This window comes from Liolophura sinensis, chromosome 8, assembly GCF_032854445.1.
Source record: "Liolophura sinensis isolate JHLJ2023 chromosome 8, CUHK_Ljap_v2, whole genome shotgun sequence".
In the NCBI taxonomy this organism is placed as follows: domain Eukaryota; kingdom Metazoa; phylum Mollusca; class Polyplacophora; order Chitonida; family Chitonidae; genus Liolophura; species Liolophura sinensis.
This window is the reverse complement of record NC_088302.1, coordinates 1,692,143-1,717,777: the sequence shown is the minus strand read 5'-3', so window position 1 is coordinate 1,717,777 and position 25,635 is coordinate 1,692,143. Positions and strand designations below refer to the sequence as shown.

Sequence of the window (25,635 nt, the reverse complement as noted above, 5' to 3'; positions counted from 1 at the left end):
GACTGATGTTTAATGCCATACTCAAGAATTTGTCATTTACAGGATAGTGGTCACTATTATGGTTGGAGCAAACAGGAACGCTTGGGGTAAACATTTAGCTAGTCACTGATGCAAATCCATGTTTGAGAAGAGTAAGAGCAGGGGAAAATACAAATTCTGTGTCCATGACAAGGTTTGAACCTACCTCTCGTGTTGTACCTTTCCACTTCGCCACAACCATGCCATAATTATGTTTTCTTGTACAGACTGATTAGGTGCATACCGATCTCAGGCTGATTACCTGCATACCGACCTCAGGCCGACTAGGTGCATACCGACCTCAGGCCGACTAGCTGCATACCGACCTAACTTTAGGTTATCAGTAATTTAGATACACCTTTGCAACTTGTAGTTTGCAAACAGTTGGCAACAGCTGTATGATGCTTAACAGAAGCACTATTGCTAAAGAGAAATCTTCTACAACTTCAGAAGAAGACTGCAGCCATAAGAAGATGGTTGTCAGTGACTTCAGGGTTGTTCAGTTCCACAAGTCTATCTGATTTGTACCCAGTTTTCTATACACACACTTATTACAAGCTTAAATTTGAGGTCAGCCTATTAGCACCTCACACATCTTCCTGTGGCCCATTTTACAAAGCTGTCGCAACATTGTGGCTAGCACATTTGCAGTGATGGCACACTACACCAGGTGCAAACTGCAACTGCTTGGTAAAACATGTCCCAGCTGACAAACTCGCTGGGACAGGAAGGACTTAAAAAATACACTGGTGCATACAATGATCTTTTAATATATTTTCTGTATATTTTTCACTTCGAACAGCACATTCTGTCATGTCCAGTTTCCCTGAAGTCCTGTAAAGACACATGGCACAAGACATTCTCATCCTGCATCACTGGTCTCCATGGATATCACCTTTTGTGCCTGTTTGGGCTGACCTGAGGTGAACTGAATGACCTCTATGTGACCTCTAACTCTTACAGTGGCAGTTCTGAGGAAAGGAAACATCTCCCACTAAACTATAGGAGGTTCCTGGTGAGCCTCACAGCTGGGAGCCTGAATAAGCTAAGTTATTAGTTACATCCACAAATTCCTAGTCAGAGACACATGTTTAAATCTTACTGACTGCAATTGCCAGTCAAGAATCCTTGATATATGTTTATGTCACCATTCTACTGAAGTTTAAAGGGGAACACATCTGGTGGGCATTGTTATTGATGACATGCCAATCAATCAGCTGTACAAACCGTCAAGGAGGAATAGATGGATACAAGCTCGTAATTAAAAGATCCAAATCAGAGTCTTACCGTAAAATAAACATGTACACTAGCACGCAGGCTCTACACAGCTGGATTTACATACACATATGTATTTAACATACTGAATCAGACACTTTGCAGGACATAATATACACATACATAGTGAATCAGACGCTCTGCAGGACATGATATACACATACATAGTCAATCAGACACTCTGCAGGACATGATATATACTGTACCTGTATAAACAGCCCTACATTATATCAACTCCTTAAAAACACTTTGATTCTGGTGAATCAGTTCAAAATCTTCCTGCTTCATGGTACATGGCACATTTCTGATCCTGATCAAAATCCTGTTCATGACAGATGAAATTCACCAATGACAAAAATGATCCAAATTTGCTTGTGTAGATTATTTCAAACAGTTCTGAAGAAACCTTCACTTGTTTCTGTCCACAATAGATTCTGGATCATCGTCATCGATGCCTTGCACGACATGTCGTATCCTAGCAACCAACCCATCCTGATCTGATGTGACTTGCTTGCCTGGAAATGAATAACAGAATAAATGCAAATACATGTACATACAACTGTTAAACCAACACATAAGTGTACATGTACACCTGTGACCCATGAAGCATGTATAAACTTTCAGCTGATGGTGCTCAATCAACTAGTTGCAGGATGGGGTAACTCTCACTGAAGTTGTGACAGACACAAAGAAACAGCCCCAAATGTGGCGTGCTCATGGCAAGGAACATTTACCACTGTTCTCCCCAGACACACCTGCATTAAACCTTCTCTAGCATAAATCAGCGTCAACCAAGTGGTCTCTGTAACAGACTAACCCGTTCTAAGACTTCAATCAAAACGTGTCCATGGCAACTCACCAGTTCATGGAAAATAATCAGCCTATGTCACTACAGTTAGTGAGCTTGCTGCCTTCATGTTGCTTGAATGAGATTAGCCTTGAGGTTATGCCTTGAGGCTTTGCCTGCCTAAATGCAGGCAGATGTATGGCCAAGTCCAGGGATTATCTCCCTTGAGTGATCCATCAATGGTGTGCATAAGACAAGATCGAGATGGAGACCACAGTAAGTTAAACCCTGAAAATATCCTTTTTTTGGTGCATGAATTTGTGTGATTGTCCTGGGTTATTTTTGGTTAAGCCAACCTAAGGACATGTTAGACAATTTGTAGGAATATTTGGTTGACCACTGGGTAAAACAGGAGTTTTAATGCATATTTTACCAGCGGTAAATGTTCCATATTGTCAATCTGACACATTTGGGTCTGTTTCACACCATAACTGTCATAAATGCATTGGACGAATGAGAGTTACCCCACCCCACAATCAGATCAATAACAAGTATCTGACACAACAGTCTGAGAACTGGTCAGAGTATGAACAGATGACCACGTATTCACTTGCAAAACGAATGAATGGCTTAACGTAACCTCATGCAATATTGCTTCCACAAGCTTTCTTGTTGTTACTTGGAGAATAAACATTCATGTCCATGAATAGCAGAATTTTGTGGAAGGGGTGTTTAAGCTGCCTTCCACTGGTGGTTACGCATCTGGGGAGAAAACTGACATACTGCTAGATTGGATGTGTTATATGCAAGAAGCAAAGTTGCGTAATTTTTTTAACATCTAGTAACTAGTGCTTTATATATCAAGTGCAGTTCTCCACTTTTAGCATGCAATCCCTCTTCTTTCTGATAATTCTTTCCCCTTGAAATGTGACTCATTGTTGCAGGACGGATTTCCACCACTCTTTTATCTAGTGCTCCTTCACTGAGACAACTTACCGAAGACAAGTAACCTGCTCCGCCCGAGCCATTATACTAATACGGGTCAACCAGTCATTGCACTATCCCCTTCGTGCTGAACACCAGGAGAGGAAGTTACAACTTCCTCTTTTTTAAGGTGTGACCCGACCCAGGATAGAGCTTGGATCTACCCCTCCTGCCGTGCCTCTCTAAGAGTTTTTTCAACGAACAAAACCAGGGCTAGATTCCACAAAGCCGGTTTTGACTTCAGACAAAAATTTTAAATACGGTTGAGGAGCTTATTTTTGAGTTTTGACCACCTGTACATTAAAATTTTGAAAACCTCATCAATGTTATATTCAGACAAATGTGTCGAAATTTCATCTTCTATTACCGAAAACTAAACAATGTGGCAACGTTTTCATTGTTGACCACTGACTGGGTCCGTGGTCATGAGAACAGTGACAATAAGGGACTCTTGACAATTCCCTGTCTGACAAACCTACAGAACCCATATCTGGTACGACATAACTATTCAGTCAACGTAATGTAAAACACAATACACTTCTGCGCTAACGCAATTAGGTCCATGGAGAAAGATGAAACCAATAATATCTACCGTACTTCAATTCTGTTAGAAATCAATGCGCTGTAGTAGGTTTCGCTTGTTCAACCTACATGAGGTTAAACTGTCGGTTGTTTTTTGAAGGTTGCATGGCGTGTACTGAGCGCATGTGAAATTTGTCTATTTTTCAACAGTAATACTTTCTGTGGTAAAATGTAATATTCTTGTTATAAATATTACCGTATTGAATGATATATTGTACTAAACCAAACTTTTGACAACTGTGGAATAAAAAAGTCGTTATGTAAATAAATTTTTCCATACTATATTATACTCCGCCATGTACTTGTCCCTTACTGACGAAGCTTCACTTGACCTATATATGTGATATCACTACACCGTTAGACGTCGGTGCAGTTTCCGAAAAGTTTAAATCTAATGATTTTTTCCCCTTTAAATTTTCAATAAGGGATTTATGGAATAGAAAGGATATGAAATTCGTGACCAACGATAAAAATTTATTTAACTCAAGTAGTACTTTTCATTTGTTCCGAGCCTCCAGTGAAATTGATATCTTCAGGTCACTGATTACATATCCTCTATGTATGTAACTTGTGACACATAAACATGCATGGCGTATCGGTGCACTCAAGCATAACTGACCACTAGTCACCTAAGCAAACACCACTCAAGCATAACTGACCACACCTAAGCAAACACCACTCAAGCATGGCTGACCACGGGTCACCTAGACAAACACCACTCAAGCATCACTGACCACTGGTCACCTAGACAAACACCACTCAAGCATGGCTCACCACTGGTCACCCAGACAAACACCACTCAAGCATCACTGACCACTGGTCACGTAGAAAAACACCACTCAAGCATCACTGACCACTGGTCACCCAGACAAACACCACTCAAGCATCACTGACCACTGGTCACCTAGACAAACACCACTCAAGCATGGCTCACCACTGGTCACCTAGACAAACACCACTCAAGCATGGCTCACCACGGGTCACCTAGACAAACACCACTCAAGCATCACTGACCACTGGTCACCTAGACAAACACCACTCAAACATGACTGACCACTGGTCACCTAGACAAACACCACTCAAGCATGACTGACCACTGGTCACCTAGACAAATACCACTTAATCATGGCTCACCACTGGTCACCTAGACAAACACCACTCAAGCATCGCTGACCACTGGTCACCTAGACAAATACCACTCAATCATGGCTGACCCCCATTCACCCAGGCAAACACCACACAAGCATCACTGACCACTGGTCACCTAGACAAAGACCACTCAGGCATGGCTGACCACTGTTCACCTAGGCAAACACCACTCAAGCATTACTGACCACTGGTCACCACAAACAGTATGAGCACAAAGTAATATTCACAAGCTGCCTGCCTGAGGCCTTGAATAAGCCTGCACCCCATATGTCCTTGTAATAAAATGACAAGCATCCCAGCCACTCAGTCAGGATCCTCAGATGTCAACTTTTAGCTAAGCAACAAATTCAAATCAACTAAAAATGTGTTCACAGATGACAGGTGTTTGGAATCAGAAAGCTACAAGATGTATTACCTTTTCTTTGGATTTTATGTAACAAAACGTTGGCAGCATCTAAGACAACACATGGCACCCTCATGAATTTACATGTTCTTCACCACTTTTACTGCATCATCTATGGTTTAATTCCTGATTCAGAGCACCCATGTGTCACGCTAAGAATATCTGTCATGTACTCACCTGTAGGTACACTTATACTTATTAACACTAACTGGGCATTTTCATACACTAATTAACAAGAACAAATAGACACAATAATTTCTGTATATCACAAAGAAATGTAAATTTATTTGTTCCTGTATATTTTATGCATGTGCATGGCTTAAAACCTTCATCAAAAAGAGATATTCATTCTTCTGACATCAATTTAAGTTTGCAATGATGGTCTGTATGTAATCTACTTGACAAGTTTCATTCATTTTTCCTCCACAAATAATATGAGTCTTCATAAAAGGAAATTCTTTGTCTCAGAAAAAATGAGCTAGAGTATATGATGCGGGCAATGAAATGATCACATTTTCAAGCATTAATTAGACAGAAGAAAAATTCTGAAAGAATAAAGTTTTGCATTTACAGCAAGTTGTCTATGATCATCCAAATATTTTGCGTTTAATTTTAGTTAGCAATCCGTCATCCTCTGAGGAGTCAGAGTTGGACATTTTCTCTCCCTTGACGGCAGCATCATCCTTCCTGTCTGAAAAACCAAACAGAAAGGAAGGATGAGCTGAGAAGTATAACACCGGGGTTATCAGACAGTACCAACTTGTCATATGAACAGGACAGACATTATTTCATACAATTTGTACAATTCAACACATCATACCTTATCTACTGGGCTTACGAAACAGCACCTGTTCTATTTTACTACAAGTCCCACAGTCTAAAGACGGTTTCAGCAGATGCTCACCAGTGTAACGGCAACATTCACACTTTATGTTTGTTCTAAGGCAATGCTGAAGACAAGTTATTAGGGGGTTTTCAAGCCATTTTTCTTTCAGAAATTCAATTTGCAAAAAGTAAAAAATTCAACATACATACAATTTGTACAATTCAACACATCATACCTTATCTACTGGGCTTACGAAACAGCACCTAGTGCCAAATGCACTTTACCTGTCCCCAACAGACAAACAGAACTCAATTTACTTCATTACAAATTTTGCCAAAAATTCAGTTTTCTGATTTTTCTCTTTGTACTATTTTAAGTGGCTAGAAAAAAACTCTGTTGATGTTGTTAAATGACATAAATTTGGTAACTCTATCCAGGTATCAATTTATTCTAATTTTAGCTCAGGTACAGTGTAGCCTGGTTATAGCGAGCCACTTTGGGGACCCGTTCCTCAGTGCGTTATAGGCTACCTCGCGCTGTATCAAAATGACCGTGGGATCCAGAATATAGCCAATAGTCTATCTTACAGCTCATGATTTGACAATGAACTAAGTTTTATGGATGCAAAATGTGTTTTTGTAAAAAGCTTTGTGAGGTTTATGTTACCAGAGAATCCAATGAGTGTTCTATGATACACAAGTGATGTACGGAACACAAGCATCTGAGAACCGTCCTACCCATGAAGATAGCCTGGCATTGCAACATGGCGGACTGCAGACGAGTGTCAACCCGATCATGTCATGGTAAATCAATGTATTAAATGAAGGAAATAGGAAAAACTAACGACGCTATTCTCAAACCTTTGAGTGACTGATCTCAGCCCTCACCTGTCAGCATGCCGCAAAGCCAAATCTCACTACCTGCAGTTTTACAGCCACTCAATATTTATCTGACTTAAGTTTTCTTCACTGACTGAAAGTGTACAGATATTAATCCCTTTATGAGGTAAGCCTGTCAGAGTGAGCAAAATGTGTTCTGTATTGCTGAGGAAGCCCCACCCCCACGTGGAAGTAATGCGACAGCAACGTTACTCGTGCGTTTGGAATCGCAAGGAAATGTAACCAGACACAACCTAACCTATTAGTCATAGAAAAATCCTTTTCTCGCGCGATATTCAAAGGATTCAACCTAAAATATCAAATAACACCTGGGTGACACACAAACAGCAGGAAATGAAGCAAACCATGTCGCATTATTCATGTATATTTCTTGGTGAAAAATTGGTTTGCAGTTTTAGTTGTTGTCATTAGAAATCTAGGCCTCACAGGAACACACACCGCAGATTTTTGGGGAACAAGATTTGGATCATGTCATATCCGATTAAGCGCTGTATCAAAGCGCCTTATAGCGAGGCTATGCTGCGACACTTGCTGCTTACTACACAGCCATATGCACAGAAAAGGTTAGGGTGACAGTTATTTCCCTTGACTCTATTTACAGTCATAATTTTCAACTCTATGCGCAACCTTTTTTTATCCACACCACCAACTTCCATGAGCCTCTTGGTAACCACTAGTTTATAGCCTTAATATCAATTAAAGAATTGATACAAGTGAGATTTTTTTGGACAACCAATAAAAACAACTTGGATGACAATCTTCTCTAATTCACTGGTACATTTAAATTCTATGGTTTAATTAAGACCTGGCTGTCTTCTACTCACCATCTTTTGTTTTCGTTATCCCACTGACAGTCCCGTTGACATCTGTTTCCAACTCAGCATAGGACAGGATCAAAGCTTTCTGCTGGGGGGTCAACTTCCTGTCACACAGAAGGATAATGTTGCACTCACATAATTGCGTGCACATGCAGAAAGACGATAATATCAGAAATACCTGAACAATCTGAATGGTGCATGCAGAATGAAATGGGTCAAGGTCTAATAAAGGTCAAAACCCATGGATATTATGGCACTAAATGGACCACATTTGAAAAAACAACATCAATTCAATTATTTATTTGACTGGTGTTTTACACCACACTTAAGAATATTTCACTTATACCACAGCGGAACAATATCAAAAGGGTTAAGTCTGTAAGACAATATTACACGTGTCACAATTGTAAGACTATACATGAGGTCTTGAGGCCATTCTCATCATGATAGCCCATGGGAGTTTCAGTGGGGTGTTTGCTAAGACAACATCAACAGTGTCACACATGACACCTGTAGTCAACCAGGTAAAACATAGTGAGTGCAGACAAACCAGTGCGTCTACCTGGTCTAGCCTTCATACTGAACAAGACAATACAAACACCGCATATTCTAAACACTGAGACAGGACATCAATGGGCAAGAATCCTGAATTATACGACAGAATGCCATAAATGTGTGGTCTGTTTTTCTCCATGACTATACTCGGGTGTGATGTCTTACTATAGAATGTTTTACTTAATACACAATGGTTGTCAGTTTTACAGCTGGAAAGCCTGATACCTGACAAACTCATTACTTAAAAATGCAGCCAAATCTGCCAGATGTTGGTGTGAAGTCCACAGCCTCAATGGTCAGTAGCTAATCAGCTGAGTCCATTAGAGGCTTTATAACCTTACACAGTTCCCTCTCTCCCAACACTATGCTTAACAATGTTCAGCTACAGCTATTATAACCTTACACAGTCCCCTCTCTCCCAACACTATGCTTAACAATGCTCAGCTACAAGGCTTTATAACCTTACACAGTCCCCTCTCTCCTAACACTATGCTTAACAATGCTCAGCTACAGCTATTATAACCTTACACAGTCCCCTCTCTCCCAACACTATGCTTAACAATGCTCAGCTACAAGGCTTTATAAAATACAAAGTTCCCTCTCTCCTAACACTATGCTTAACAATGCTCAGCTACAAGGCTTTATAACCTTACACAGTCCCCTCTCTCCTAACACTATGCTTAACAATGCTCAGCTACAGCTATTATAACCTTACACAGTCCCCTCTCTCCCAACACTATGCTTAACAATGCTCAGCTACAAGGCTTTATAACCTTACACAGTCCCCTCTCTCCTAACACTATGCTTAACAATGCTCAGCTACAGCTATTATAACCTTACACAGTCCCCTCTCTCCTAACACTATGCTTAACAATGCTCAGCTACAAGGCTTTATAAAATACAAAGTTCCCTCTCTCCCAACACTATGCTTAACAATGCTCAGCTACAAGGCTTTATAACCTTACACAGTCCCCTCTCTCCTAACACTATGCTTAACAATGCTCAGCTACAAGGCTTTATAACCTTACACAGTCCCCTCTCTCCCAACACTATGCTTAACAATGCTCAGCTACAAGGCTTTATAACCTTACACAGTCCCCTCTCTCCTAACACTATGCTTAACAATGCTCAGCTACAAGGCTTTATAACCTTACACAGTCCCCTCTCTCCTAACACTATGCTTAACAATGCTCAGCTACAGCTATTATAACCTTACACAGTCCCCTCTCTCCCAACACTATGCTTAACAATGCTCAGCTACAAGGCTTTATAACCTTACACAGTCCCCTCTCTCCCAACACCATGCTTAACAATGCTCAGCTACAACTATTATAACCTTACACAGTCCCCTCTCTCCTAACACTATGCTTAACAATGCTCAGCTACAAGGCTTTATAACCTTACACAGTCCCCTCTCTCCTAACACTATGCTTAACAATGCTCAGTTACAGCTATTATAACCTTACACAGTCCCCTCTCTCCCAACACTATGCTTAACAATGCTCAGCTACAAGGCTTTATAACCTTACACAGTCCCCTCTCTCCCAACACCATGCTTAACAATGCTCAGCTACAGCTATTATAACCTTACACAGTCCCCTCTCTCCTAACACTATGCTTAACAATGCTCAGCTACAAGGCTTTATAACCTTACACAGTCCCCTCTCTCCCAACACTATGCTTAACAATGCTCAGCTACAGCTATTATAACCTTACACAGTCCCCTCTCTCCCAACACTATGCTTAACAATGCTCAGCTACAAGGCTTTATAACCTTACACAGTCCCCTCTCTCCCAACACTATGCTTAACAATGCTCAGCTACAAGGCTTTATAACCTTACACAGTCCCCTCTCTCCCAACACTATGCTTAACAATGTTCAGCTACAAGGCTTTATAACCTTACACAGTCCCCTCTCTCCCAACACTATGCTTAACAATGCTCAGCTACAAGGCTTTATAACCTTACACAGTTCCCTCTCTCCCAACACTATGCTTAACAATGCTCAGCTACAGCTATTATAACCTTACACAGTCCCCTCTCTCCCAACACTATGCTTAACAATGCTCAGCTACAAGGCTTTATAACCTTACACAGTCCCCTCTCTCCCAACACTATGCTTAACAATGCTCAGCTACAGCTATTATAACCTTACAGTCCCCTCTCTCCCAACACTATGCTTAACAATGCTCAGCTACAGCTATTATAACCTTACACAGTCCCCTCTCTCCCAACACTATGCTTAACAATGCTCAGCTACAGCTATTATAACCTTACACAGTCCCCTCTCTCCCAACACTATGCTTAACAATGCTCAGCTACAAGGCTTTATAACCTTACACAGTTCCCTCTCTCCCAACACTATGCTTAACAATGCTCAGCTACAAGGCTTTATAACCTTACACAGTCCCCTCTCTCCCAACACTATGCTTAACAATGCTCAGCTACAAGGCTTTATAACCTTACACAGTCCCCTCTCTCCTAACACTATGCTTAACAATGCTCAGCTACAGCTATTATAACCTTACCACAGTCCCCTCTCTCCCAACACTATGCTTAACAATGCTCAGCTACAAGGCTTTATAACCTTACACAGTCCCCTCTCTCCTAACACTATGCTTAACAATGCTCAGCTACAAGGCTTTATAACCTTACACAGTCCCCTCTCTCCTAACACTATGCTTAACAATGCTCAGCTACAAGGCTTTATAACCTTACACAGTCCCCTCTCTCCTAACACTATGCTTAACAATGCTCAGCTACAAGGCTTTATAACCTTACACAGTCCCCTCTCTCCTAACACTATGCTTAACAATGCTCAGCTACAAGGCTTTATAACCTTACACAGTCCCCTCTCTCCCAACACTATGCTTAACAATGCTCAGCTACAAGGCTTTATAACCTTACACAGTCCCCTCTCTCCCAACACTATGCTTAACAATGCTCAGCTACAGCTATTATAACCTTACACAGTCCCCTCTCTCCCAACACTATGCTTAACAATGCTCAGCTACAAGGCTTTATAACCTTACACAGTCCCCTCTCTCCCAACACTATGCTTAACAATGCTCAGCTACAAGGCTTTATAACCTTACACAGTCCCCTCTCTCCCAACACTATGCTTAACAATGCTCAGCTACAAGGCTTTATAACCTTACACAGTCCCCTCTCTCCCAACACTATGCTTAACAATGCTCAGCTACAAGGCTTTATAACCTTACACAGTTCCCTCTCTCCTAACACTATGCTTAACAATGCTCAGCTACAAGGCTTTATAACCTTACACAGTCCCCTCTCTCCTAACACTATGCTTAACAATGCTCAGCTACAAGGCTTTATAACCTTACACAGTCCCCTCTCTCCTAACACTATGCTTAACAATGCTCAGCTACAAGGCTTTATAACCTTACACAGTCCCCTCTCTCCCAACACTATGCTTAACAATGCTCAGCTACAAGGCTTTATAACCTTACACAGTTCCCTCTCTCCTAACACTATGCTTAACAATGCTCAGCTACAAGGCTTTATAACCTTACACAGTCCCCTCTCTCCTAACACTATGCTTAACAATGCTCAGCTACAGCTATTATAACCTTACACAGCCCCCTCTCTCCCAACACTATGCTTAACAATGCTCAGCTACAAGGCTTTATAACCTTACACAGTCCCCTCTCTCCCAACACTATGCTTAACAATGCTCAGCTACAAGGCTTTATAACCTTACACAGCCCCCTCTCTCCCAACACTATGCTTAACAATGCTCAGCTACAAGGCTTTATAACCTTACACAGTCCCCTCTCTCCCAACACTATGCTTAACAATGCTCAGCTACAAGGCTTTATAACCTTACACAGTTCCCTCTCTCCTAACACTATGCTTAACAATGCTCAGCTACAAGGCTTTATAACCTTACACAGTCCCCTCTCTCCCAACACTATGCTTAACAATGCTCAGCTACAGCTACATGTATTATAACCTTACACAGTCCCCTCTCTCCCAACACTATGCTTAACAATGCTCAGCTACAAGGCTTTATAACCTTACACAGTCCCCTCTCTCCCAACACTATGCTTAACAATGCTCAGCTACAAGGCTTTATAACCTTACACAGTCCCCTCTCTCCCAACACTATGCTTAACAATGCTCAGCTACAAGGCTTTATAACCTTACACAGTTCCCTCTCTCCTAACACTATGCTTAACAATGCTCAGCTACAAGGCTTTATAACCTTACACAGTCCCCTCTCTCCTAACACTATGCTTAACAATGCTCAGCTACAAGGCTTTATAACCTTACACAGTCCCCTCTCTCCTAACACTATGCTTAACAATGCTCAGCTACAAGGCTTTATAACCTTACACAGTCCCCTCTCTCCCAACACTATGCTTAACAATGCTCAGCTACAAGGCTTTATAACCTTACACAGTTCCCTCTCTCCTAACACTATGCTTAACAATGCTCAGCTACAAGGCTTTATAACCTTACACAGTCCCCTCTCTCCTAACACTATGCTTAACAATGCTCAGCTACAGCTATTATAACCTTACACAGCCCCCTCTCTCCCAACACTATGCTTAACAATGCTCAGCTACAAGGCTTTATAACCTTACACAGTCCCCTCTCTCCCAACACTATGCTTAACAATGCTCAGCTACAAGGCTTTATAACCTTACACAGCCCCCTCTCTCCCAACACTATGCTTAACAATGCTCAGCTACAAGGCTTTATAACCTTACACAGTCCCCTCTCTCCCAACACTATGCTTAACAATGCTCAGCTACAAGGCTTTATAACCTTACACAGTTCCCTCTCTCCTAACACTATGCTTAACAATGCTCAGCTACAAGGCTTTATAACCTTACACAGTCCCCTCTCTCCCAACACTATGCTTAACAATGCTCAGCTACAGCTACATGTATTATAACCTTACACAGTCCCCTCTCTCCCAACACTATGCTTAACAATGTTCAGCTACAAGGCTTTATAACCTTACACAGTCCCCTCTCTCCCAACACTATGCTTAACAATGCTCAGCTACAAGGCTTTATAACCTTACACAGTCCCCTCTCTCCCAACACTATGCTTAACAATGTTCAGCTATAAGGCTTTATAACCTTACACAGTCCCCTCTCTCCCAACACTATGCTTAACAATGTTCAGCTATAAGGCTTTATAACCTTACACAGTCCCCTCTCTCCCAACACTATGCTTAACAATGCTCAGCTACAGCTATAAAAATAAGCTGAAGAAAGCCTCTCACAATCTGTTCCAACTTTAACAGTGTCATACCACAGATAAATAGCTTTAGCAGTAAACATGTGTATACATACATTTTTAAAACTGTCAACAGGTATCCTGCATTTCTTTGTACACATGATTTAATTTGTAACTTCGAGTTACGACAGAACTTACATGGGAATTCGAATTTTTATATGGACGTAGTGATCTCCGTATCCGTAACTATTTACACGGCTAATTCCCTTCCCAGCCAATCGTAGTCTGTCGTGAGATTGTGTGCCAGCTGGAATCTATAGAAAATAAAATGCATGGAAACAAAAAGTGACATTGGTCATCCACGGATAGCTTGTTATCACTAACCATCAGAACACAGAGCATCAAGAAACTACTGTACTTCACCCATGTCACTGACAACAGATCCGACGAGAACTGGACGCAAACACTCCCTCACTGTGCACAGGCTATTAGTGTAATCCCAGTTTAAAGAGACCACAGAATTTTCAAGCAATCATACAGGGTGTCCCAGAAGTTGTCCACCATCCTGATTTTCATTTTTTTTCTGTGTTTCACATTTCATACTGATTTTAAATTTTTTTTCTCTCTTTCAGAGTTAATTATGGCTAATAAACTAACAGTACAAGGCAGAGTTGAATTGGTTTTTATGTTTGAAAGAGATTGGGGCAACACACCGCTCTGTAGCTCACGCATTCAACCTCAACCTGGATGGTGCGCAACTTCTGGGATACCCTGTATATCAAATCATTCAACAATTCAACACTGACAGAGTAAATAAAACCATGTATGACAGCCAATCTATCATCTTTGGCATGTTATTTGTACAGATTGCTAGGCAACTTACTGTGAACAAAATATCATCATAGATGCCCGGGATACGGGTTGTTCCCCCGAGTACTGCTTGTGAAAGACTAATGGTTACATCACTATGTACATCAGCACCTTCCCGCCGAAAAAAATTGCTTTTAGAAACCTGCAAATACAGAACATACATATGCATATGTGCAGTAGATACTTTAATCAGTGTACACAAAATACAAACTACATTTTTATATTTTCTCAAAACGAACAGGAAATGTATGAATTTAAGACCCCACTGGTATTCAGGGAGTAAATTTAACGAAATTAACCCCATTTTGAAATTCTAGTCCAAAAAAGTCAATGCCAAAAAGTTCAAGGTACATGAATTAATAACCTTCAGGCAGTAGAAATCAAAGTTCAATTACATGTACGACCCCACATGTGGCTTGAGTCCAATACAAGACCAGGCCACTAATAGCACCTAGTACTACATTTGAGCTACAGTTGTACTTGTGTTAATGTTGTACGCAGTCTTCAACTAACCAGCTGTGTATTTATCATACCTCTGACATCAGATGTTTTCACCCCTCACATCACCCTCGTCTCCTTATTTATCATGTTTATTGTCCTCACATTTTGTAGGTCTTTTGAATCTATACTGCTTTTGATTTCATACGACTTGAAGGTGTGCATCATTTTTCTGTTTGATTTTGGAACTATTCATTCGTATGAAGCAAGCCCTGTTAGCTGTCATAATAAATTGCTATAATTTGACAGGTGCCTCTTTACATGACACGTGCCTCTTCACATGACACGTGCCTCTTCACATGACACGTGCCTCTTTACATGACACGTGCCTCTTCACATCACACGTGACTCCATACAGCTGAAATACTGTCAATATGACATTAAACACCAAACATCCATTCACCTGTTTAGTTTTCATACTTTATGATTCGAATTCTACATCTTCCTATTTCCAGCTTGGGTTCTGTTGCTGACGTTACCAGAACTTTACACACAAACTTGTCTCTATATAAATCCATAGCTTGTGGTAAAATACTGTAAGCTGGATTCATGTATGGAGAAACATTTTAGGCTTGTGCTGAAGTTTAACTGAAAAAAAAATTTGTGTAGAACTTCAATCCTATCAGATCACACTCAGTCACATTCACAGAGACTTACCCTAAATGTAATAAATATTTCCTGTCTTCCCACTGGCATTCTCACTGTCTGTCCATCTTCAACTCCTGCCAAATAGGAAATACAGAATCTTCAAAGAACACGCAATAATATTTCCTCTCTTTGCCTTTGACCAAATCAATTTATTTCAAATGGCAGACCATGTATAGTAGTTGTCAATCTTCGTGGGTATTGAAAATAGGAAGTCCTACACTCCCCTAGTTTTGAGGACACAGATGACACTAGCTTTCGACAAAAAAAAAACAGAAAAATGACTAGAGTATATGCTAAGGCATCATAACTCAGTAGAAATTGAGGATAAAAGGAAGTTCAGCTGGTGGATTTCACTTAAAGTTAATGTAGGGCTTATTTCAATAACTGAAAAACACTGACTGACTGACAGGCAGACTCCCTGATGTACACATACACTGAGGGAGTCCACACTGACTGACTGACAGGCAGACTCCCTGATGTACATGTACACTGACGGAGTCCACACTGATTGACTGACAGACAGACTCCCTGATGTACATGTACACTGAGGGAGTCAACACTGATTGACTGACAGGCAGACTACATGATGTACATGTACACTGAGGGAGTCCACACTGATTGACTGACAGACAGACTACATGATGTACATGTACAATGAGGGAGTCCACACTGATTGACTGACAGGCAAACTCTGTGATGTACATGTACACTGAGGGAGTCCACACTGATTGACTGAGAGGCAGACTCCGTGATGTACATGCACACTCAGGGATTCCACACTGATTGACTGACAGGCAAACTCTGTGATGTACATGTACACTGAGGGAGTCCACACTGATTGACTGAAAGGCAGACTCCGTGATGTACATGCACACTCAGGGATTCCACACTGACTGACTGACAGGCAGACTCCCTGATGTACAGTGAGGGATTCCACAGACTGACTGACTGACAGGCAGACTCCCTGATCACGTACATGTACACTGAGGGATTCCACACTGATTACCTGCAGGAACAGGGACCACCACTTTTTTACGCATGATTAGTTTGCCTTTGCCTTGACACTCTGTACAAGGGGTTTTGATGATTACTCTTGCCCCCTTGCACTGTCGACACGTTGTCCTCATCACAAACGGACCAGTTGAAACAGTTTCCTGTGAAAATCAAACCAAAAAACACCAACTTTGGTATGCACAGAAACACATCTACCATCCATATTAAAAGCAACGAAAACTTGTGTTACTAACTGTACACTATGGGTGTCCCACTGTTCACATGTATGGTTACAAACAGCTCCTGAGCCTCAAATCCTGCTCTCATACATAAGAGAGATAAGAGTGAGGAAATACAACTCCATCCATCTAGCAGTTCTACACAATTTATTTATTTTCAAACATCATCATACGGATTACAAGATTACAATTACACATAAAAAATCATACACATATTATGACATGGTATAACCGGAAAATTGACTATGACAGATATATGAAAGAATTACTTTCTTCAAAGAGTGTTTATAAGAAACAACCAATACGCAAAAAAGCTTTCATGACCTGGAGATGTCACTTTACTTGCTGTGAACCATGGGCAGAGATGAGAGTCAAGAGATCTGACACTATTTACCATTCCTGAACGTTTGACGTTCTTCGTCCCGGGCTCAGTGGGTAGAGATGAGAACCCTACTTACCATTCCAGTACCACTACATGCTTGACACTTGACACTACTCGTCCCGGGCTCAGTGGGTAGAGATGAGAACCCTACTTACCATTCCAGTACCACCACATGCTTGACACTTGACACTACTCGTCCCGGGCTCAGTGGGTAGAGATGAGAACCCTACTTACCATTCCAGTACCACTACATGCTTGACACTTGACACTACTCGTCCCGGGCTCAGTGGGTAGAGATGAGAACCCTACTTACCATTCCAGTACCACCACATGCTTGACACTTGACACTACTCGTCCCGGGCTCAGTGGGTAGAGATGAGAACCCTACTTACCATTCCAGTACCACCACATGCTTGACACTTGACACTACTCGTCCCGGGATCAGTAGGTAGAGATGAGAACCCTACTTACCATTCCAGTACCACCACATGCTTGACACTTGACACTACTCGTCCCGGGCTCAGTGGGTAGAGATGAGAACCCTACTTACCATTCCAGTACCACCACATGCTTGACACTTGACACTACTCGTCCCGGGATCAGTAGGTAGAGATGAGAACCCTACTTACCATTCCAGTACCACCACATGCTTGACACTTGACACTACTCGTCCCGGGCTCAGTGGGTAGAGATGAGAACCCTACTTACCATTCCAGTACCACCACATGCTTGACACTTGACACTACTCGTCCCAGGATCAGTAGGCAGAGATGAGAACCCTACTTACCATTCCAGTACCACCACATGTTTGACACTTGACACTACTCGTCCCAGGCTCAGCTTTCTTCCCATCACATTTTGGACAAATGTCTTTCACATTCACATTTATCTCCTTGTTCACACCACGGGCAGCCTCTTGAAAAGTCAAATCCATCATAATCTGGAGAAATCAAACAAAATCACAACAGAGGTAAATAGATGTTACCTGCATTCATAAATATAAAAGGTGAGTTTTAAAAAAGTGTAAAGACATATAGTAAATGTTATGTTGACCTCCCACACACTAATTCATAGCTCTCAGCAAGTACCTCATCGCACACGTATAATTAACATTAATGCAGAGAGCAGGGCAAAACAAATACCTTCACTGATGTGCAATGTACAATGTCTACACAGTTAGTGATATACGTGACACTAATCCTTCACACAAGTTTACCAGCAGCCACATCCATAATGGACAGGGAAACAGAGAGAAACTTTTGTCACAGTGATGATAATATGATCCTGCTAGGATTTGTTTCCTCCAAGAATTTCTTTTGGACTTGGCCAAATCCTCTATATTTAAATGAAATACACTACATCCCAGAAAGAACTTGACATCCAGTGCTCATAAAACGAAAGTCCCACCCAATTTTTTCCACTACGCACAATGAATTTGCAACTGCTAGATGCCTTTATTGGGACCATGTTTTTAGCGCATGCATACGTGTCAAGAATAAACTGTGTTTGTTTTCTTAGGGGCTTGATGTTTGAATGTCTGCACTTTGCATGTAGGGCACAGTGTGGTTCAGTTGAATGCTGCAACTTAATCTCAGTCTTTATTCATTAATTAATGGAAGAAATGGAAAGAAGAAGCAATTCTAGTTATAGTATCTTCAGATTGCACACCTCCTCTCTGCTTAGTTTAACTAAGTTAAACGCTGAGGTCTATTTTCAACAATTTCTGATATTTACCTGCCTCAACATTTAATTGTTGAATTCAATCATTTGAAGGGAAAATAACACTTCCAATCGCTCATTCATGTTAACATCCAGGTAAATCATTCAGTCGAGTTATATGCAGAAAGTCTGATAAAGTGCTGGCTTTTCTCTCTTCAAACTCGCTTTGAGTGTGCGCGACACATCTGGTACACCCAGAATCAGGACTGTATCTGAGGTCACGGGCGGAAAACACAGATAATGAAGCAGATACGCATATAATCATGACTTCACAATTATTTTCTTGCACGAGTGACTGGGCAAATTGTTCTTTCTATTCTACATCCATAATGACTGATAAAATCATCGCTAATGTTGTCATTCAGGACTGGTTGCATGGTGGCGTGGTCTTGTCTTGTTAGGTATATTTCATACCTTTTTGTACACCCAACTCGCCATGACAGCACAAAGTTATTCTGAACAGACGGACGGAAACATTTTGACTCGGGAATGAATTTATACTTGCAGGAGTGGTAACAAAAATCCTATTCTCTTTCATGCCGCTGTTTTGAAGTGGATTTAACGGCCATTTTCCTTCTGCAAAGTGCCTTGCGAATGGATCTACTGCATTTTTTAATTCAACGATTAAACGTTGATAGAGGTAAACATAGGAAATTGTTGAAAATAGGCCTCAGCATTTAATTTAGTTGAACTAGGCAGAGAGGAGGTGTGCAATCTGAAGATACTAAAACTAGAATTGCTTCTTTCAATTTCTTCCATTAATGAATCAATAAAGACTGAGATTAAGTTGCAGGATACATGCAGGAAACGATATCCCACTGTGAAAGTTGAAGCTATTGTCATAATAATGCTGGTCAAACAAATACAGAAACCAATGAAATTGCATGTAAGAAATGAGCAAGGTTATTTTTTTTAACTCTGTCGCCGTATCAGGTGGGTTGAACAACAAAAATGAACATGGGTCCAGAGCCAGTGCACCTGCCCCTGCACACAGCTGGTAAATCTTCCTGTCGTCGTATCAGGTGGGTTGAACAACAAAAATGAACACGGGTCCAGAGCCAGTGCACCTGCCCCTGCACACAGCTGGTAAATCTTCCTGTCGCCGTATCAGGTGGGTTGAACAACAAAAATGAACATGGGTCCAGAGCCAGTGCACCTGCCCCTGCACACAGCTGGTAAATCTTCCTGTCGCCGTATCAGGTGGGTTGAACAACAAAAATGAACATGGGTCCAGAGCCAGTGCACCTGCCCCTGCACACAGCTGGTAAATCTTCCTGTCGCCGTATCAGGTGGGTTGAACAACAAAAATGAACATGGGTCCAGAGCCAGTGCACCTGCCCCTGCACACAGCTGGTCAATCTTCCTGTCGCCGTATCAGGTGGGTTGAACAACAAAAATGAACATGGGTCCAGAGCCAGTGCACCTGCCCCTGCACACAGCTGGTCAATCTTCCTGTCGCCGTATCAGGTGGGTTGAACAACAAAAATGAACATGGGTCCAGAGCCAGTGCACCTGCCCCTGCACACAGCTGGTAAATCTTCCAGCAATCCCTGGAAAACGACCCGGAGCAATCAAGCGTATCATCTGACCAATATGTACATTAAATTTCATAGTTCAATCATTGGATATTAGTGAACACATAATACACTTGTCACAATTCTGCAACTGAACTATCTGGAGCTAGAACACAACACATCAGAGCAGGTAAACTAACCTCTGAAGCTGGTGCAAACCCAAACTTGGACTCAGCATAGTCCTGGTCTTCTGAAAAGCCACTCATGTTGAAGCCTCTATCACCAAAGATCTTCCTGAACAGTTCCTCAGGGTCTATTGTGCTATGGAAACCTTCAAACCCTGTCAAGAAACACAGAGTCAGCAGAAGAATCTACAGTGCAAACATGGTTACCAGAAAGGAAGAAGACTAGTCAAACTATACTCACTGTTTGAACACTTGAGTGTTTGGTATAATCTATGTCCCAATTATATGTAACAATTTGAATTTTTAAACAGAAAACAACCTCTGATCATAGCAGAATATGCAGTTTCCTTTCTCAAAATCAAAAAAGGCAAAAATTTCTTTAAGAAGGCAAAGAAATAAACAGGATTTACGGGATAACAGGTTTTATCTTACTACACTTCCAGCAGAGGCTCAACTTGCTCATACAATTTATTGTCACTTCTCATAGCAGATTTACAACCAAACTGATCAAAAGTCAGTTCTAAATGTTACAATGGTCATCATAGAAGTTTGACTTCCTCCAATTATCCCGTACAGCTAGTTTGTGTGTGCTCAGCTTATCGTATGGAAATAATCAATCAATAGATCAAGTATGATATTTACGTTAATGATGGGGAAAAAAACCCACTCCTAAATGCTATTTCAATACATAGAGCACAAAAATAAATGATCATCTATTATCTAGGGGATACACAAGGAGCACTTTTTCGCTCCTACAATTGCTATTTTGCGAATTTCCCAAAATACACTTAGTGTGTTTGCACTGTAGACAGTATATCTCGCAGATGATCTTGTCGGCAAAGAAATTTGCTTGTATCAAGAATGTCAGATAAGATCAAAAAATACACTGATGATTCTACTTTGTCATGTAGTGTCTGCTGCTGGGCATTCAGGGGATCGCAGCTATAGAAAGAGCACGTAAATCTCAGAAGATTTCCAAACACGGCGCCACATTGTCTGTGTCACATAGTTTACATGGCTTAGACAACATGACAGAACTCTCTGACTACTGACAGAAAAAATCACCTGCAATTTACATGGCATGTATCACGAGTTTGCTTCTCTGAGGAAAAGTTGTTCTCTACAAGCGCATAAATCCGCCTAGTGTTTCCATTGTCTGAGACTCACCTCTAGCCCCACCAAAACCTGATGCACCACCGAAGCCTGCGCCTGCCTGGCTTCCAGCAGCACCAAATGCGTCATACTGCTGTCGCTTGGAACTGTCACTTAAAACCTGTTCCGTGTGGAAAGGATAAATGATTTTTGTTACACACATTTCACCAAATTTACAAATTCCTCATCTGACACTGCTCCGATATTCCTGAAATGTGTCTATCAGATAAACAAACATGGCAATGATTTAGTTTAGACAAGAAAATGCTGCTAGGGAATGCAAATCTTCTCAAATTCAGACACACATTTTAATGTCAGTAGATAAAAACTTGTGCAGCTTAGAAACATCAGCTAGTTAAAACCATTCATTTTTTTAACTCAACCCATCTAAACTGGCTTCATAAAACTGATGACTTGACTGTTTATGTAAACCTTCATGCCGGATAGAGATGTTGAGACAACAGACTGTAGTTCCACTGACAAACACTGACCTCATAGGCTTCTGATACTTCCTGGAATTTCTTCTCAGCCGCCGGGTCATTCTTGTTCATATCAGGGTGGTACTTCTTAGCCAACTGCAAATCAATGATACTGGTACAGCGATATAATTTAAATTTTTTTACACACTTGGAAGAGAAAAACCACACTTCCCCTGGAGCAAATACCCATTGATAGATACCAGAAAAACAAAATCCTGAAAGTGCACTTGACAGTTAATGGTGTAAAAGTTGTTTTCAGACCCATTTGGGGGCCCAAGCTATTGGGCACCCATACTGATCAAGCTGTATTAAAACTAAAAAGTAGACTGTACACAAATATTACAGTTCACTAATAAAAAGATTAGTTCTCATACAAATTTCATTCATTCACACATTTTAAAGATCACAGAAAGCATAAGTTTAAATGGCGTCTTTATAGTTTGGGATCAGAGCACTGAAATTGTTTTCTAGGAATGGTATGTCACACCTATATCATATAGCAATTCGTTGTTGTAGGCTTGTGCATCACAATGCAGATATATCACTGTGAAGCATCTCAGGAAAGCTATGCTGCTGACACCAGACATGACACCTCAACCAGATTCAGTAAAAAAAAAAAAATTCAGATGACAAGTGATTGTTCCAGCCCCTTCTGTCCCACAGGAACGCCATGTTGATGACACCAGAAATGACATTTCAACCAGCCTCAGTAACCAGACACTTGAGACTAACAGTAATTGGTCTAGCTCCTCGCTTCCCACACAAATGCCATGTCGAGGACACCAGAAATGACACCTCAACCAGCCTCAGTAACCAGACACTGAGAAGACCACTGATTGGCTCTGCCCTCCCACAGAAATGCAGCGGTGTAACTTAACGGTTGCCCGCTTGCCCGGGGCTTGCCTGCCCAGCCAGGCACGTAAATTTCTATCGCGGATCAGCAGTGTACCCAGCATCCTATTTCCTCAAACAACCTTGCCAACATGCCTGCTCGGCCAGGCACATACATTGCTATCACCGATCAGCAGTGTATCCAGCATCCTATGTACTAAATAAAACTTCTTGGGTATGGCGTTAAGCATCAATGTTATCAAATAAATAAATAAATTTATTCAAGCAAATTGTCTGCTGAGGCATAATCAAAACAAACCTTCGAAAAAAATGGCTGTCAGCATAACAAGAAAGAGGCTATATTTTTTGTTGTTTTAATCTCCACTCTCCAAATCCTAGAACGTGTCAGCGCACACACTTACGATAACACAGCAAGGCGGAATTTCACCACTCTCGGAAAATGTACTTACGTTTAGCGGTTGAATGCGACGCTTTCATGATTGTTATGTGACGACGGAATGCTGGAATGATGAATTATACCTCAATAACCCAACACTGAGATGAATAGTGATTGGTCTAGCCCTTGCTGTCTAGCAGGAATGCCATGTCACTGACACCAGGAATGACACCTCAACCAGCCTCAGTATCCCGACACTTGAGACAACTAGTCACTGATCTAGCCACCACTGACTAACAGGAATGCCACGTTGATAAAACCGGAAATGACACCTCAATTGGCCTCAGTAACCCGACAATGTGATATGGTCAGTGATTGGTTTAGCCCTGGCTGCACCACAGGAATGCCATACAGATGACTGCAGGCACAACACCTCAAACAGTTTCAGTAACATGACACTGAAACAGTCAGTGATTGGTCTAGCCCCTGCTGCCCCCCAGGAATGACACGCTAATGACAACCAGGCTCAGTAGCCTGTTGCTGAGACAACTAGATCTGAACTTGGTATTGGGCCCTTGCCTCCGGCAGACACTCTATCCTCAAACAAGTATGGAACTTTCACTAGTCAGAACTTCACTTCTTTATTTGGTTGGTCTTAGCAGTACTTAAAAATGATTCACTGATACACAGCATCCAGGTTTGCAATCACATGTGATGCCGTGTGATAAACGCTTGATTACCTGATAATATGCCTTTTTAATGGTTTTGGTATCTGCATTTTTTGGCACCCCAAGTATACTGTAATAATCCTTCTGCTTGTCTGTGGCTGACAAATGAAACAAACTGCATGGTTCTCTCCCTTGCTTGATCCATGAATCTGCTAAAAACAAGAACTAATGGTGAGTTAACATTAATGCAGTTCCTATCAAGTCTGAAACAAAATTATACATATTTACTATGTGTGCACTTCTTAGGGACTCACTGAAAATCATGCCAAACAGTATGAGTTAACTGTAGCAGGATGAGTCCAGCATGTCAAGAACGTCCACGTATGCATGACCTTTTCAAAAGAATCAGTTGCTAGTACAGTTAAAGCGGTACTCAAATCAAACTAGTACAGGCAAGAAATCTATGTTGGCCTACATCAGCTATGCAATATCAATCCCATCATGTAAAATTTGAATTTGGATGATGACGCCGCTTATCTGATGGCAGAAAAGTGACTGCAATGAACATTGCCCAGTGGCAGGATTGTTGGGGTTGCAAGTACTCGGACATTTTAATACCCTACTGCTTAGATTTCATCGGCGTTCTGAAAAAGTATGTTTAAATATTGATCGCTTAGAGTATTTAACACCTTCACTATAAAATATTTTTGACATTGGCACAGTTGTCAATGTCACATAGCTTACTCCTCGCGCAGTCGTGGTGACGCAATCCGTCAAGTCCATAGCACACGACGTCTGCGCAGTTTTAGACGATATGTCGTCTTACCTTTTACGAAGGTCAGGCGGCGTGACAACAAGCCGACCAAGTTTGAGTTCAGCCGAATAAATACTTTCTGCACCGAGCAGGACGGCACCTTTGATTTCCCACTGTAGAGGAAGACTACACTGTTAGATTTCCTGTTCAAGCTTCCACACGCTGCTCTCCGCATGGAGGCCATGCTTGTCCCTAGGGCTGACCGAACAGAGCTCTGAAAGGCCCGAAGTAATACTGATTCGGATTATTGATAACATGTTTTAAGTCATGTGCAACAAGAAAGACAACTGATAGTTATTATGTTTATAAAAGTAAAATTTGTCTCTGTGTGACCTATTTATGGCACAGAAAAATAAGAATCCTTAGAGTTTATATAAATGATTCTTAATTCCGACAATCCTCTCGGACCACATGTACATCTCTCGTCATTAACGGTAATCTCGACAATTTCATCCTATCGGAGACAAAAATGTGAAATTAACTACATTTACGGAAAAATACTTTTCACTTAATTTTTAGAAACGGAACAAAAAGAGGTAAAGGTGGACAATTGCACATGTGTAGAGAATATGTGTTTCAAAGAGGTTAAATATCGCAATATAAAAAAAGTATTGTGACTGGACCATAAGGTTTACGAGAAATCGATATATAACAGAACAGACGTTGTTAAACTATCCAGAGTTACCACCCTTTCAATGTTTGCTGTTCACTGTAATGGACTTGAACAAACACCATA

At 41.2% G+C, this 25,635-nt stretch overlaps 1 protein-coding gene across 4 annotated transcripts; it reads right to left on the bottom strand.

Annotated features, from left to right (window-relative positions):
* Positions 1 to 770: 770 nt before the first annotated feature.
* Positions 771 to 25,089, bottom strand: LOC135472240 (protein tumorous imaginal discs, mitochondrial-like). 4 transcript variants are annotated; one of them, XM_064751645.1, is made up of 13 exons: positions 24,912 to 25,089; positions 24,158 to 24,297; positions 22,202 to 22,285; positions 21,726 to 21,831; positions 20,574 to 20,713; positions 17,928 to 18,080; positions 16,533 to 16,680; positions 15,536 to 15,600; positions 14,394 to 14,522; positions 13,709 to 13,824; positions 7,748 to 7,845; positions 6,260 to 6,308; positions 5,790 to 5,889 (listed from the first exon to the last, which is right to left on the bottom strand). In XM_064751645.1, the coding sequence occupies exons 1-12, from the start codon at positions 25,081 to 25,083 to the stop codon at positions 6,274 to 6,276; spliced, it is 1,386 nt and encodes a 461-aa protein (XP_064607715.1). In that variant the 5' UTR covers positions 25,084 to 25,089; the 3' UTR covers positions 5,790 to 5,889; positions 6,260 to 6,273. The 4 variants fall into 4 exon arrangements, with proteins under 4 accessions (XP_064607712.1, XP_064607714.1, XP_064607713.1 ...); XM_064751642.1 differs by lacking the exons at positions 5,790 to 5,889; positions 6,260 to 6,308 and adding an exon at positions 771 to 1,808; XM_064751644.1 differs by lacking the exons at positions 5,790 to 5,889; positions 6,260 to 6,308 and adding an exon at positions 771 to 1,808 and having other exon boundaries at positions 24,158 to 24,294.
* Between the last annotated feature and the right edge of the window lie 546 nt (positions 25,090 to 25,635).